The 14397-nt window shown below is 40.8% G+C and overlaps 1 protein-coding gene across 1 annotated transcript; it reads left to right on the forward strand.

The window, feature by feature from the left end:
- The first annotated feature begins 6713 nt into the window (after window positions 1-6713).
- Window positions 6714-12452, forward strand: LOC140819029 (probable methyltransferase PMT28). Its single transcript, XM_073179034.1, has 8 exons — window positions 6714-7972; window positions 8037-8186; window positions 8479-8749; window positions 8844-8936; window positions 9755-9929; window positions 10686-10928; window positions 11450-11647; window positions 11964-12452. The coding sequence occupies exons 1-8, from the start codon at window positions 7127-7129 to the stop codon at window positions 12160-12162; spliced, it is 2175 nt and encodes a 724-aa protein (XP_073035135.1). The 5' UTR covers window positions 6714-7126; the 3' UTR covers window positions 12163-12452.
- The last annotated feature ends 1945 nt before the right edge of the window (window positions 12453-14397 follow it).

Consider the following 14397-nt stretch of genomic DNA (forward strand, 5'->3'; position numbering starts at 1 on the left):
GCTATGTTCTTGAGAGTATTGATATTGTAAAAACACAACCGGAACGAAGAAATGATATCGTACTCAATTGTTATGATTTTTCAGCATGTTTATTGTTGAGTTATACAGATTTTTGAGAGTATGATGTTCTATGAGGTTGATTATGGATTGTGGAAATTAGATATTGATATATGTTGAAAGTTGGATTGATCGGTATCGAGAAACTACGCCGTTATGCCGTCAAATTGTGTTTAGATGTACTAGTGATTTGTAGAAGTGTTGAATTGGGTTAAGAATTAATAGAAGGTGTATTGATCATTGCCATTTCAGATTCATTGTGCCTCACTTCGACACCGAGACCTCGACATTGATACAGGTTTAACAACGAAAGGTATAATGCATGTTTTGTTTGGGGAGATACAACTCAAATGAGATCCCATTTGAGTTTCCCAACCAAAATCACATACTAGATTTATTGTTTATATTGTAATATGATTGTAATTTGTTTATAGACTTGTATTCAAATCTTTTGGAGATGATTATGCTTTGTTTACAGATTGTTGTTCATTGCATTTAAGATAGGGATTCTTGACAGAACAGTCAAACTTCTAGATGTTCGGTGATATCACAGCTTAGGGGAAGATCATTCTCCTATTGTAGATGTGGATACAGATCAGGCCGAAGTCTAGGAATAAGACGTACAGTCACCCCGATTGGGAGGGTAGGTGATAGATCGTCTTATTCACACCGGGATCCCTAGAGTTATAGTCGAGTCGAGTCCAGACATGGTTTGATTCGCATTGCATGTTTATATGGATGTCATTCATTATAGCATGTTTCATGTTTAGATTGAGTTTATGCATGTATACATGTTTATACTGGGATTTGTTCTCACCGGAGTTTCCGGCTGTTGTTATGTCTGTATGTGTGCATAACAACAGGTGGGGCAGGATCTGGGTCGAGACAGAGATGAGATCGTGATAGCGTGGTGACTTCGGGCGCAACAGAGGACTAGTGGTTTCTACTAGCTTGTACTACTTGTAGATCGTAGTTGTTTTAAACACTAGTTTGTATGAATGTTTAATAACCAGACTTGTATTTACATTCGATGAAATAAAGTAGAAATACATGTTGTGCTTAGTTTTATTAACATTTGATGTAATGTTAAAAGCAAAAATTTGACCCACATTTTCTCATAGATCCACTTAATCCCAAGAAAAGAATTAGAGCTCGGGTCCCCACACAAGATGCTGCCCAACTTGTTCAGAAATGCAAGGGTTGCCAACACCATTCTAATTTTCATAATCGTCCAGCTGCTAACATGCAACCTATCTCTATACCGTGTCCTTTTGATAAGTGGGGGTTGAATATCGTGGGGCCCTTCCTCATAGCCCGGGCACAGAAAAAATTCCTTCTTGTGGCTGTGGATTATTTCTCTAAATGAGTTGAGGCCGAGCCATTAGCTAAAATTACTGAAGAAGAGGTCATGAAATTTCTCTGAAAAATATTGTTTGCAGATTTGGCATCCCAAGAAGATTGATTTCAGATAATGGGAGGCAATTTCAGGGAAAGAAAATCACATCTTGGTGTCAAGAAATGAAGATTATTCAATCCTTCACATCAGTGGCCTACCCCCAAGCTATTGGCCAAACTGAAGTGACCAACAGAATCATTGTACAAGCAGTCGAAGCCCGACTTCATGGAAAAAGAAAGGACTGGGTTGAAGAATTACCGAGTATATTGTTGGCATATCGAACTACACCTCGAACAACTACTCGAGAAAATCCATACAGCTTAGTCTACGGTTCAAAAGCAGTCTTACCTGTGGAGATCGGACGATCTTCCACTCGGATAGAATCTTATCTGAGCAACAATGATCAGATCCGGGCCATTGAACTTGATTTGGTTGAAGAAAAAAGAGATCGAGCAGCCATTCGAATGGAAGCCTATTGAAGCCGAGTAATGAAATCCTACAATAAACATGTTCGAGCAAGAGATTTCCAGGTGGGAGACCTACTCATGAAAAAAGTGAAGCCAGTGGGTGATGTGGGAAATTAGAAGCATGGTGGGAATGACCTTTCAAAGTAATCCAAAGAGTCAGCTCGGGGGTAGCTTATTACTTGGAAGATTCTCAGGAACATGCCCTTAAAAGACCATGGAATACTTTTCATTTGAAGAAATATTATGTTTAAAATCTTTTGTAACTATTGTTTCTACATCAAATAAAGAAATTGTTCAAGGAAGTATCTACAAAGTCCAGGGACCCATACCTTGGCCCAGGGACCCGCACCCAGGTTATCCACAAAATCCAGGGACCCATACCCTAGCCCGGGGACCCGTACCTCGGTTATCTCCTAAGTCCAGGGACCCGTACCCCGGTCCGAGGACCTGTACCCCGGTTATCTACTAAGTCCAAGGACCCGTACTTTTGCCCGTGGACCCGTACCCCAGTTATCTCCTAAGTGTAGGGACCCGTATCCCAATTATCTACTAAGTCTAGGGACCCGTATCTTGGCCTGGGGACCCGTACCCTGGTTATCTCCTAAGTCCAATGACCCGTACCCCAGCCCGGGACCCGCACCCTGGTTATCCACCAAGTCCAGGGACCCGTACTCTGGACCGGGGATCCGCACACCGGTTATCTACCAAGTCCAAGGACCCGTACTCTGGCCCGAGAACCCACACCCCGGTTATCTACTAAGTCCAAGGACCCGTACCCTGGCCCGAGGACCCGCACCCCGGTCATTTATTAGAGTCCATGGACCCTTACCCCGAGGAATTGTGCTTCATACATAGGTTTGATGAAAATTCTACAATTTACAAGGATATTCAAATGATATTTGAAGAATTCAAAGCATTTACGTAAACCGTTATCAAATGCCAGGGAGCAAAATGATACTTCATTAAATAAATAGGAAATTACAAGGTGCCCAAAAGCCCGGAAAAAAAAAAAATACAAGATGAATGGGTCCTAGTCTACACGGGACCTTGTTGCTTTTGTTTTTCTTCTTCCTTTTCTTCCGGGAGGGAAGCTGCAGCTTTTTCTAGATCAGGGAAGTCTTCTCGATCGGAGGGAACCAGGCCTGCCTCCTGGAACTGCTCGAGATACTTAGCGAAGCCCAGGTCAAAATAGACGAAGGCCTTATCAGCTACCATATTTTTGAATTCCCGAGACTTCAGGAATTTAGCCATGTCGTCCTCTCGCGAAGCCCTTGCTTGTTCCAAAGCAGCCTGCGCCTCCTCAGCTCGAACTCGGGAAGACTCCGCTTCTGCCTTGGCTGTCTGCATCTCTAGCCATGCAACTTCTGATTGGGCATTAAGTATTTTTGAGCCTCGGCCAGTTCTGCTTGGGCTAGGTCCATTTGTTGTTGCCAACCAGCCCTCTCCCGGGCTAAAACATGTTCACGGAGCTCATTCAGCTGACCTACCTCCTCTTGGAGTTTGGCATGTGTCTCTCGGGTAGAGGTGGCTTGGGTGTTGGCTCTTTTTACAGCTTGAGCCACTTGCTCAAAGGCTGACATAAGCATTTGCAAGCCCTGAAGATGTAAAGAAGGTCAGAAAATCGATACGTAATTAAAGGATGGAACGAGTGAAGAAACTTACGGAGAAGGAACTGGCTACTCCCTCACACAACATCACGTTAGGGTGAAGTCCTTGGAGATGCACCACCTCGTCCGGGCACAGAAGACCCTGGATCATCTTGACTAGATCCGAGCTGATGTCATCCTCAAAGATATTGGGAAGGACCCAGGATCTCTCGCCCTGCGGACCAGCGGATGAACCGGGATGAGGTGGTTGAACAGTCTATTCGGTTTCATCCTCCACGATAATCGTTTCAGTAACCGGCTCTGTCACGGCTTTTCTCTTGCGCTGATAAAGAGGGGACATGTCCTCCTCATCGGCCAGGGAAGTGGTCTCTTCCCAGGTAAGGGCTGTCTCTTCCCGGGCCTTAGCCTCTGACTCAGCCCGGTGCTCCTCTGCTTCCCGGGCCTCTGCCTCCGCCCGGGCTCGGCGCTCCTCCTGTTCTTAAACTTCTCGGGCTCTCTTCTCTGCCCGGGCTTTTTTTTGCTCGGCCTTTTTGTTGGCAGCCGCTTCAAGAAGACTCGCTTTGATCATATCTTCTTCAGCTGCACCAGATATAAACAGTCAGATGATTAATACAAAATGTACTAAAAAGAGAAACTAAGAAGAATAATTTACCAGCCTGCGACATGTCCTGGTCGAACTCATCTATTATCTGATCCACAGGGTCTTTAGGACGAGACCCGATCCTATAATAAATTAAGTTGTCCCCTCCGATCAGTATTGAGGACAGGTAGGATTGCTTTTCTAAAGCATCCCGGGCATGGGTGAAAGTGGGGAGGAGTTTGAAGTCAGGAAGGAGTTCAGGTTGAGGGGGCATCGCAGACAGAAAACCTATTGAACAGGTCGGGAGAGTTAGGAGTTGTAAAAAGAAAAATTTTGTTTTTCACCCCTTCAAAGAAGAAGGGATGTCAATCAAGAACTGGTAATGCATCCGGACCATAAAAGAAAAGACCCCGTCATTGGACCGGCAGGAATACAAATAATGGAAGATGAAAGAGTTGATAGGAATGATCTTCATGCGGAATAAAACAAAAGTGGCCGCCATTATCCTAAATGAGTTAGGGTGAAGATGATTAATGGGGAGTCCGGCAACCCCTTCAAAAAAATGGTGAATAGGGAATCGAAACTCACTTTTAAGTTGTTCCACAAAAAAAGTGTCTTAGCCTGGGGGTGGGGTGTCCGGGTGGTCATTTGGCCCGGGAATTTTAATCTTACATGTGGAAGGGATCGATCCTAGAGACCTAATCTCATCAGATGCCCCGACACGAAGGGTGGAAGTTACTGTTGAGAACCACAAGGGCCCTGCAACTTTATCCTTCCCTTTACCCTGAGTACCTGCAGGTCGGGAAGAAGAGGCTTTGGGATGTTTTTCAGAGGGGAGTCGGGAGGAAGGGATTGGAATACCTATAGGGATATGAACAGAGTGTTCAGAAGAGGATGGCGAGTTATTCTCCAACTGTCCCGTGACATTCCTACCAGATGTTGAGGAAGTAGAGTTCGACATAACTAAGGAGGAATAAAGTTTAAAGAAACTTACTGCAAAGATAAGTGGAGGTGGTGACTGGTGACTGATAAACGTAGAAGTCTCCGGAAATACGATTTGTACGCCGGAAAGATTGAGAGAAAAATTTGCAAGGGTTTGGCCACTGAGTTGAATTTGCAATTGATTTTTCAAAAATCAGTGATCTACTATATATAGAGAAGAGGGTTGATCTACACCGTTAAACCAAATGAATCAGACAGATCAGATTGGCCTAGGAAATTTGGGGAGGGGGGGGGGGGGATATTTGAAAAGACATGCACGGGATTTGAGGCGCCATGCTTATCTATCTTCTCGGAATTCGAAGAGTTTCTGACAAGACTTTAATGCTAGGGCTTACGTCAGCAATGACAACGTAGTGACCACTTCGATTAACCCGAGAAATACTAAAACACAAATTGTTTCTCCTGACTGGACACACAAGACTAATCGAGACATCGAGTATGACTCTAGCCCGACTATTTAATGAGGGAGTGATGATATTTCGGGATGTTCCGGGACATGGATAACACCTGGGATGTCCCGGGTCATGGATCCGGGCCATGGGTAGTGCCCGAGTCAGGAGGATGAACTATTCCTGGGTCAACAAGGCAACGATTCTAATCAGAAGCCCAGACCTCAAGCCACCCGGGTCAATGAAGGTATAGTCCGAACACGGAGAATCTGTGAAGAGACCCGTCAAAGAGCCGGGCCGTTGAGCACTCGGAACATAACCTTCCCGGGTCATTGGATGCCCGGGCTCTCATATAATTTCCCGAGAGGCCGTGTACTCAAGCTACTTCGATATAAGCACCGCATTTAATTGCGCAGACGTAGTAAGGTGTGTGTAGCCGACCTATCTCTGACACCAATGCAAGTGGTTGAAAAAATCAGGTAGGCGGGATGTGACTGGTATAAGATTTGACATATCAGAACAATAGAGTATAATCAGCCGCCTTACTATAATTAAAGCTCAACACAAAAAACGAGGTCATCATTACATCTCTCACTATAAATATCAGGTTCCCTCCTTGCATTTACTCTCTCTTCAGATATTGAATACCCTCATTTATTGTGCATTTATCACTCACCTTCTACACCAATCTCACAACCATCACTTGGTTACATTAGTTTTTTGCTTGAGTTATTCACTGACTTAGGCATCAGAGTGGTTACGTCGGACACCCCTCCGGCGCTCATTCACGTGGTTACTCTCTTGATTGCAGATCTTCACATTTATTTCGGGAAGCAAGCTCTTGATCCAGACGTTCTGCTCTTATTTTTCCAAACATCGTGATAAGAGATCCGGTGGAGCACTCGACCCGGCTCATTCATTTCACGCGACTCGCATCAATTTACAAGGACGAATCAAGAAATTTAATATATTTTTTCCATTTCGTGTGCGAATTCTTCTGGCAACAGCCAAATATTTTCAAGAACTAACGAGTTATATATTCAAGTAGGTGGTAGTAATACTTATTATATTTCAAAAAGATTATATTTTTATGACCAAAAACTTTTTAGAATAGAATTTTTCTTTTATTAAAAGAAGAGAATTTTTCTTTTATTAAAAGAAGAGAATTTTTCTTTTATTAAAAGAAGAGAATTATTATTTTTAATTCGAGCTTCAAATGTCTTCGCTGTTTACCATGATCAGTGTAATGATCGGACCAAAACCAAATCCGTGATTCTTTGAATTTTTTACTACAATAATATGAGCTGAGATTCTCAAAAAGTTCGTAAAAACCAACCAACGAAAACAGAGTGTTTTACGGTATCCCGACTTGGGATTTTTTCATTTGTTTGAGAGTGATTTAGTTTAGCATTTAGTTAATTTAATGAATCGGAACAAATTTTCTTGGATCTTTCTTCGTATTTACTTTATGCAGTTAGAACTACATTGTCTGCTAATTATTACCATCCCAAGTACTCTACAGCCAAGTTAATGCTTTGTCTCGATGGTTATTAACTTGTTTTAGCTGAATCTGATCCAGAAGTTTGTATTTTTGGAAGGAAATTTCTGGGTTTGGGGATAGAATTGCGATGGCTATTGCAAGATTCGGTCGCCAGGTTAAACGCTCGTACCAGTCATATGGGTTCTGCGTGAAGTTGTCAGTAGTTGTAATCTTGGGTATGTGTTTTGTGTTCGTATGGTCTGCTTTTTCAAATTTCTCTGTTACTTCTCGAAGGGAGAGCTTTGATGATATTGTTGAGCCAGTGTCTGTATCTCGTGGGAAGGTGGGTAATTCACAGATCAATTCTGGACCGAAAAAAAGTCAAGAAAGTGACGAGCAGAGATTTAAGTCTGGATTGGATGATAAAGACAAGAAAAATGTTAATGGGTCTGTGGTCTTGAAGCCTGAGGAGAGGCCGGAGAAGGTGGAATCTGCGGGTGTGGAGAGAATAGATGATGGGAATTTGAAGCCGTCGAAAGGATCTGGCGAGGAGAAAAATGAAGAAAATGATGGATCTGAGGCGAAAGAGGTGGCAAAAGAGGAGGAGGAAGATGGAGGAAATGATAAAGAAGGTGAAGAGTTGGAGAGTGATGGCACTGAAACCGAGAAGGTGGAAGGGGATCCTGATTTGGTTAATGCAGAAAACTTGGATCAAGAAAATCTAGATGAAGAAATTGAAAGTTCAGTGAAGAAGAAGAAGAATAAGAATTTGGGTCCTCTATTTGATCCTAAAGCAAGATATACATGGAAATTATGCAACACTAGAAGCAAGTATAACTACATTCCTTGCATCGACATTGAAAGTGGTACGGGAAAAATACAGAGTTATCGGCATCATGAGAGGAGTTGTCCTAGATCAGCTGTTATGTGTCTCGTTCCGCTTCCCCGTGACGGTTACGGTGAGCCCGAGCACTGGCCGGAAAGCAAAATGAAGGTATATATTGTTCATACATGGTATAGGACATATATGGAATGTAGCTAATCTGTGTTGCTTGCAGATATTATATAAAAATGTGGCACATCCGAAATTAGCATCATATATTAAGTCCAAAGATTGGGTGGTGGAAGCTGGAGAATATCTTACTTTTCCGTTGAATCAATCTGTTTTCAAAGGTGGAATTCAGCATTACCTAGAATCAATAGAAGAGGTAATCTGTTCATTTTGGTCTGCACTGCTCTGAAGTGTGTCTGTATTGTGTCTCTCTATGTATAGACTTATAGGTGGCTAAAAATTGAAATGGTCAAAACTATCGAAGACGTAAATGTATAGATTCTTGAGAGTAAAGTAGATATGACCTTAATAAAACTAATGTTAACCATATTGTTATTTTTGGCTAATTGCCACCTCAAATTTGTTATATTTGATGATTTGGTTGCAATTCTTTCTATAACGGCATCTTTGCATATTTGAAGTTCAGTTGGATTTTGTGGACTTTATAGATGGTACCTGACATTGAGTGGGGAAAAAACATACGAATAGCGTTAGATATAGGCTGTCAGGATTCAAGCTTAGCAGCTTCTCTACTTGAGAAGGATGTTTTGACACTTACACTCGGGTTGAAAGATGACCTGGTGGACCTGACTCAAGTTGCCCTTGAACGTGGTTTCCCTGCGTTAATCAGTCCTTTTGCATCTCGGAGACTTCCTTTTCCCAGTGGAGTCTTTGATACAATTCATTGTGGTGATTGCAGTATTTCATGGCATTCAAATGGTTTGTGCCATCATCCTCAATTTTTTCGATAGTCATCTTTCTTCGTTTATTAATATCTAAATTCAGGACAGTATAAACCTCATTTAAATTTCAGGAGGTAAGCTTATCCTAGAAATTAATCGGATTTTGAGGCCGGGAGGGTATTTTATTTTGTCTACTAAACACAGCACTATTGAAGCTGAAGAAGGTTTGCTCACTCTTCCCATTCACAAGTGCAATTTTGTTTTCTGCTGTTGTTTGCATTGTTAGGTCAGTGCTTCATGCTGAAAATATCTGTTATGAATCCAGAACCAATGGGCCCAATTAGCTCTGAATCACTATGACCCATTGCTAATGTGAATGAAAGGCCCCGGCCCAAGATTGTAAATGTGTATTGTAGGCAGGGAAAAGGGGGAAGGAACACATGAGGGAGGATATAAGAAATGAGAGGGGTTGGGTAGAGGGAATCATATTCTGTTATTATTCTTGTTGAGTGAGTTACTAGCATTCTGCTAGGAAGAGGGATTGTAAGAGAGATTTAATACTGTGGGATTTTTCTTTATTAACTCAATGCAATATTACATTTCTGGTTCTCATTTTTACTTGCATAATTTGCTAGATCATAACAATATCTCCATCCTGAATGGAAAAAATATCCATGCACTTGTATTTCTTGTTTTGTAGTGTTACATGATCCAGTCGCTTCTTAATCGAAAATAGGCGACAGGTTCTTTCTACTTTGTTTTATCATGCTCAGCTTATTATGGCACATTGTAATGCATGCCACAGTTTATTTGCATTGAATCCCATGATGAGAATGTCTCAAATCCTTGTTGCTGTGCTTTCCTTGTTCTTGAAATTGATTAGTTTATTGTGATTTCTTTTGCATGATATGTCGATGAAATTTTAGTCCCAAATACCAAAAACACATGATTTCGCGCTATTTTGTAATCTCTACAAGCTTGTGTTTATCATGTGTCTCGCCATGCAAGGATGTAAAATTCCTCCGAATTTCTCCTCTACCAGCTTTGTCCACATTGACATCCTCGATCTGTTGGAATATCCTGGCTGATAAATCCGACGAGGTCAGTGACATAGGTGTCAAGATATATCAAAAACCGGAAACAAATGACATATATGAACTGAGGAGGAAAAAAGTTCCAGCTCTATGCAAGGAAAATGAGAACCCTGATGCTACCTGGTAAATCACACGAGATCAATTATTACATATATATGGCTTTTCTTAGATCACTTGTCAGACATCTAAATTTTCTCTGCATTCAAGTAAGATACATTTATGCTAAATTGAGAAAAATAAGTTTACAATCCGTGGCACTTGGTGGGAGTGATGGAGACGATCTAATGCACTGATCAATGGCGGAGCCGGGCAGGCAGGGGCCTCGCCCTTCCCTCTATTTCTAATTTTTCTGTAAATTTCTCCCAAATTTTTTGACTTGAAAGATTCAAATTGGAATTTAATTGTTCACTATTTAGCTGTTAAGAACAAAATTTAACGGCGCATTTTGAAGATCATCACACTCACCAAAATTTAATGATTAAAAAATTACAATATAAAATATGACAAATATTTTGATTTCATTTCAAAAAAGAAATAAAAGAATTCAGCAAGAATTTAAATGATATAATTCAAGTAGTTTAAACTTATCTAAATTAAGTTGGTAGGTATATTCGGGACCTTAAAACATAAGACGGATACGCAGTTCCGATTCAAGTTTCTTATTTTTAAGAGTGAATCTGTTTCTAGAAACTGGAACTAAACTACAAGTCTTCTTTTCTGGTTTCTGTTAACGGTTAGTAGAGAACCATAGTCGGGTCAACCTATTAGACTTGTATCACGTTCAGGATCTCAGGTTTGATTTGTAAAATATTCATATAATGTTGTTATTTTCCTAATCTGATTTTATTTATGTGAGAGCATGAATTGTACTTGATACAGGTATGTTCCATTGAAAACTTGCTTGCACACTATCCCTGAAGGAATCGAACAACGTGGGACAGAATGGCCTGCAGAATGGCCGAACAGGCTTAATGTATTTCCCGAATGGATGAACGATCGAGAGAAATTGATTGCTGACAGTGAGCACTGGAAAGCTATTGTGAACAATTCGTATCTTACAGGAATGGGCATCGACTGGTCGGTCATCCGCAATGTAATGGACATGAAAGCAATAAGTGGAGGGTAAGCAAAATAGGCTGTTAGATGTATCTCTGCTTGTATTTCACGAATCGAGCTCCAATAGCCTCCTAGGCATACTAGGCTAAGAAGAAACTCACCACTCGAACTCACTTTCAAACTCTGTATGGTGGTGAATTTCGAGTTGGAGCTTCATTTGATACTTTTCAGTTTCCTCGAGCTAGAGCTCAATTTTCAGTGTATCTATCGATCCGGGGCTCAGTGTTGGACAATGCCATGGTTAATTTTATTTTAAGAACAGTACTTAATGAACAAAATAAGGGTGAAATAATAAATTTATAAAGTTACAAAATAAGTATTATATCTGGAGTTCAAATAGTTCGAAGGGTGCTCGAGCTTAATTCAATCCAATAGTCGAGCTACTTGAGCTCATTTAAAACTGACTTGAGCCGAGTTTTAACTGATCAACGAGGTGCACAAAGTGCTTAATCTAATGTCAATCCACCCCCATACAATTGGTCGTCCAAATTCTATCTCAAACTTTTAATTTTCACTTTCAATAACAGATTTGCTGCTGCGCTTTCAGACGAGAAGATTTGGGTTATGAATGTTGTTCCTGTTCATGCACCCAATACACTTCCAATTATTTTCGAGCGAGGCCTTATTGGTGTTTACCATGACTGGTGTGAATCTTTTGGTTCTTACCCAAGATCTTATGACCTACTGCATGCTGATCATCTCTTCTCAAGGCTTAAGAATAACAGGTGCGACAAAAATTTCGAACTTCATTCAGCAGTTCACTTGAATTCTGATTATCATCTATGCAAAATATCATTTATCATGCTTGAATCTGGCTCTTGTCTTTGTATAAGTCCCATGATCATTAAATTTTTGAATTCAAAATAGTTTGCCTCATCTCTTTTAACACTTTTTGTGTTTGATTCTGAAGTTTTTGAAACCCGAAGGATTTTTCTCTTATTTCTTTTTGTGTCATTTACATGTCATATTATTCAATAAGAAGCTCTCTTACCTGAGTTTGTAAAATATTTTTTATGCTTTACCTTTCGCTGTCATTATCAGATGCAAGCAAACATTAACAATCATTGTTGAGATGGATCGACTGTTAAGGCCGAGTGGTTGGGTGATCATAAGGGACAGGGTAGAAATACTCAATCCGCTCGAAGATATTCTTAGAAGCTTGCACTGGGATATCCGGATGACGTTTGCACAAAACAAAGAAGGTATCCTTTGTGCCCAAAAAACCATTTGGCGACCCTGAGCAAGGGGCATCACTTCCTTCCTGAAAAAAATTTGAAATTTGTGTAATTTCTGAAAACTACTAACTTGGCCCTCCCTGCTAACTCTGAGTGTTGCCTTGGTGCTATAGTGTATATCATAGAGCCTTCATCGTCCTCTCCTCGCTACTATTAGTGATCGTTTTACAATGTATACAGATAAGTATTGTTTCGTGCCAATGTTCTATAATCAGATCATTGGATTTTCCGACTTCTTTTCCCCTTTTTTTAGGTTTCCTCACTAAAGTCGAATGGACGAATATTTTTAATTTTACATTCTTTTGTAGAGGCATTTGTGACATTCTTGAATAGCGAATTCGAGTTTGTACATCAAGGTCACGAGTTCATTTAACGGATTTCATAGTTAGTGAAATCATATTGGTGATTAACAGGGAGTAACTATAGAATGCTTATTTGTCCGTTCTTCTTAAGTCAATGCAGTTTGTTATTTGTGGGTTGAGCTTTTCAACAGTTTTCGATTGTAATTCATTATTCTAATATTCTATTTTTTATATTTCTATATAAATATAACATAGCATAAAATTTTCCACTTTAATTACTACTTTGAAAAGTAATATACAATGGAAATATTGATTTTCGTGAAAATTGTGAGGCCTATGGGGAGGTTGGATCTAATTTGGAAGCTCGGGTTGAACTTTCGAATCTGGAAGCACAAACAGGAATGTTAGAAAGGGGCTGAAGGTTGTTTCGACAAAGTTCTTCCGATACTCAAGTCAAAAAATAGGAAAATTGAGAGAGTATTTTATGTGTTCATAATGAATGAATATATGAATGAACAACCGGAACCTGTTATTTATAAGAGAAGAGTCCATGTGTGAATAGAGTTCTTTGATGACTAAAGCTCTTATGTTTGTAGAGTTCTTCGTCTGTTGGACTCTAAATTCTCAGAATCTTAGATAAGGTCAGCTTAAACCCCTGCAAGCTTTATTTCTGCGGATTACATATTGATATATCGGAGTGGGAGCTCATTGAGACATGAGCTCGTATGACGCGTACTGAATGAGTTCAAGCTTCCCATGGGAGCTCGGCTCGAGAGGACAGCTGAGACTTTCTCAATTGTTGCAATAATATATGCTGGGAGATCAGCCAAGACTTTGCTGGGAGGTTGGCCACACTTTGCTGATCGACGAGATTATGAAAGCAGGGAGGTGGGCTGTGGTGAGCTCCCAGATGACCTCCCAAAGAATCTAGGTTAATAGTGCCTAAGCTGGATCCGGGTGAATGAGGTGACATTCTGGTGAACCCTAGCCATTAAGATGATCTCCTGGAACTATCTAGATATTGGGCATGAATTCTCTCGAGCTACCGAGAGTGGGCCGAACCTATCTCCTAGTGTATCACGACTCCTTCCCTTAATTGAGCTGACATGTGAGACTAGAAGCTCGCTGTGGTCCTAGCTCTCGGAGTCCCGGGGGTGGTGCTGAGGTGTGAGACAGAGCTCTTAGCATTGTTTGTCTCTGCCTTGAATTTGAAACTTCTCTCTCATTTATTACCCTAACGGTTATTTTTATGTATTTCGAGACGATCTTGACAGTTCAATCAATTTGAAATCAACGGTCCGATCTCATTTTGGTCTCCTATAAATACTGGTGACCCCTCTGTATTCATACTTTACATTTCCATCATTTTCACGTCGGCTCCGACCTTAAGATTTTCCATCCCTTCCTAGCTTCCAACTTCCGACCTTTCCCTCCTTGGGTATGTTTTAAACTTATGACACCCCCCAATATATCCTCCAATTCGACCTTCCGAGGAGATCTTCCGTGAGGTGGATCAGTATGATCCTCGAGCTGATGTCCCTAGCGGGTCAGTGAGCACCTTGAAACCGAGGGGTCAGCTCCCGCCTCTCTACTGGTAATGATGGCCCAGTTCGGAACCACCTCAATTTTTATCACATCGAGGAACTAGTTTGCGGTGCCCCAAATCTCGTCACGTAATCATACAATATGTGAAGTCATATGCAACGACGTAATAATATAATACATATACGACAAAATAGTGCAATCATCACACTATCTACATCAGTGTAGCAGAAAACACTATAATAAATATACACATATAACTCAAACAAGACAATGAGCTATATTGTCTCTATCCACTATCAACTACAAGACTGTTTGACTAGACACACCTAGTCCTTCACCTCTATCATGTCTCACGGCATAGTCCTGTAACATATCAACAGAAACAACCCCCAA

This window comes from Primulina eburnea, chromosome 18, assembly GCF_022965805.1.
Source record: "Primulina eburnea isolate SZY01 chromosome 18, ASM2296580v1, whole genome shotgun sequence".
In the NCBI taxonomy this organism is placed as follows: domain Eukaryota; kingdom Viridiplantae; phylum Streptophyta; class Magnoliopsida; order Lamiales; family Gesneriaceae; genus Primulina; species Primulina eburnea.

Excerpts from the sequence above, each read along its gene's own strand:
- LOC140819029 (XM_073179034.1), top strand. The coding sequence starts at position 7,127 with ATGGCTATTGCAAGATTCGGTCGCCAGGTTAAACGCTCGTACCAGTCA. Across the intron at positions 8,187-8,478 it reads ACCTAGAATCAATAGAAGAG|ATGGTACCTGACATTGAGTG; the intron begins GTAATCTGTTCA and ends TGGACTTTATAG. Across the intron at positions 8,750-8,843 it reads TATTTCATGGCATTCAAATG|GAGGTAAGCTTATCCTAGAA; the intron begins GTTTGTGCCATC and ends TTTAAATTTCAG.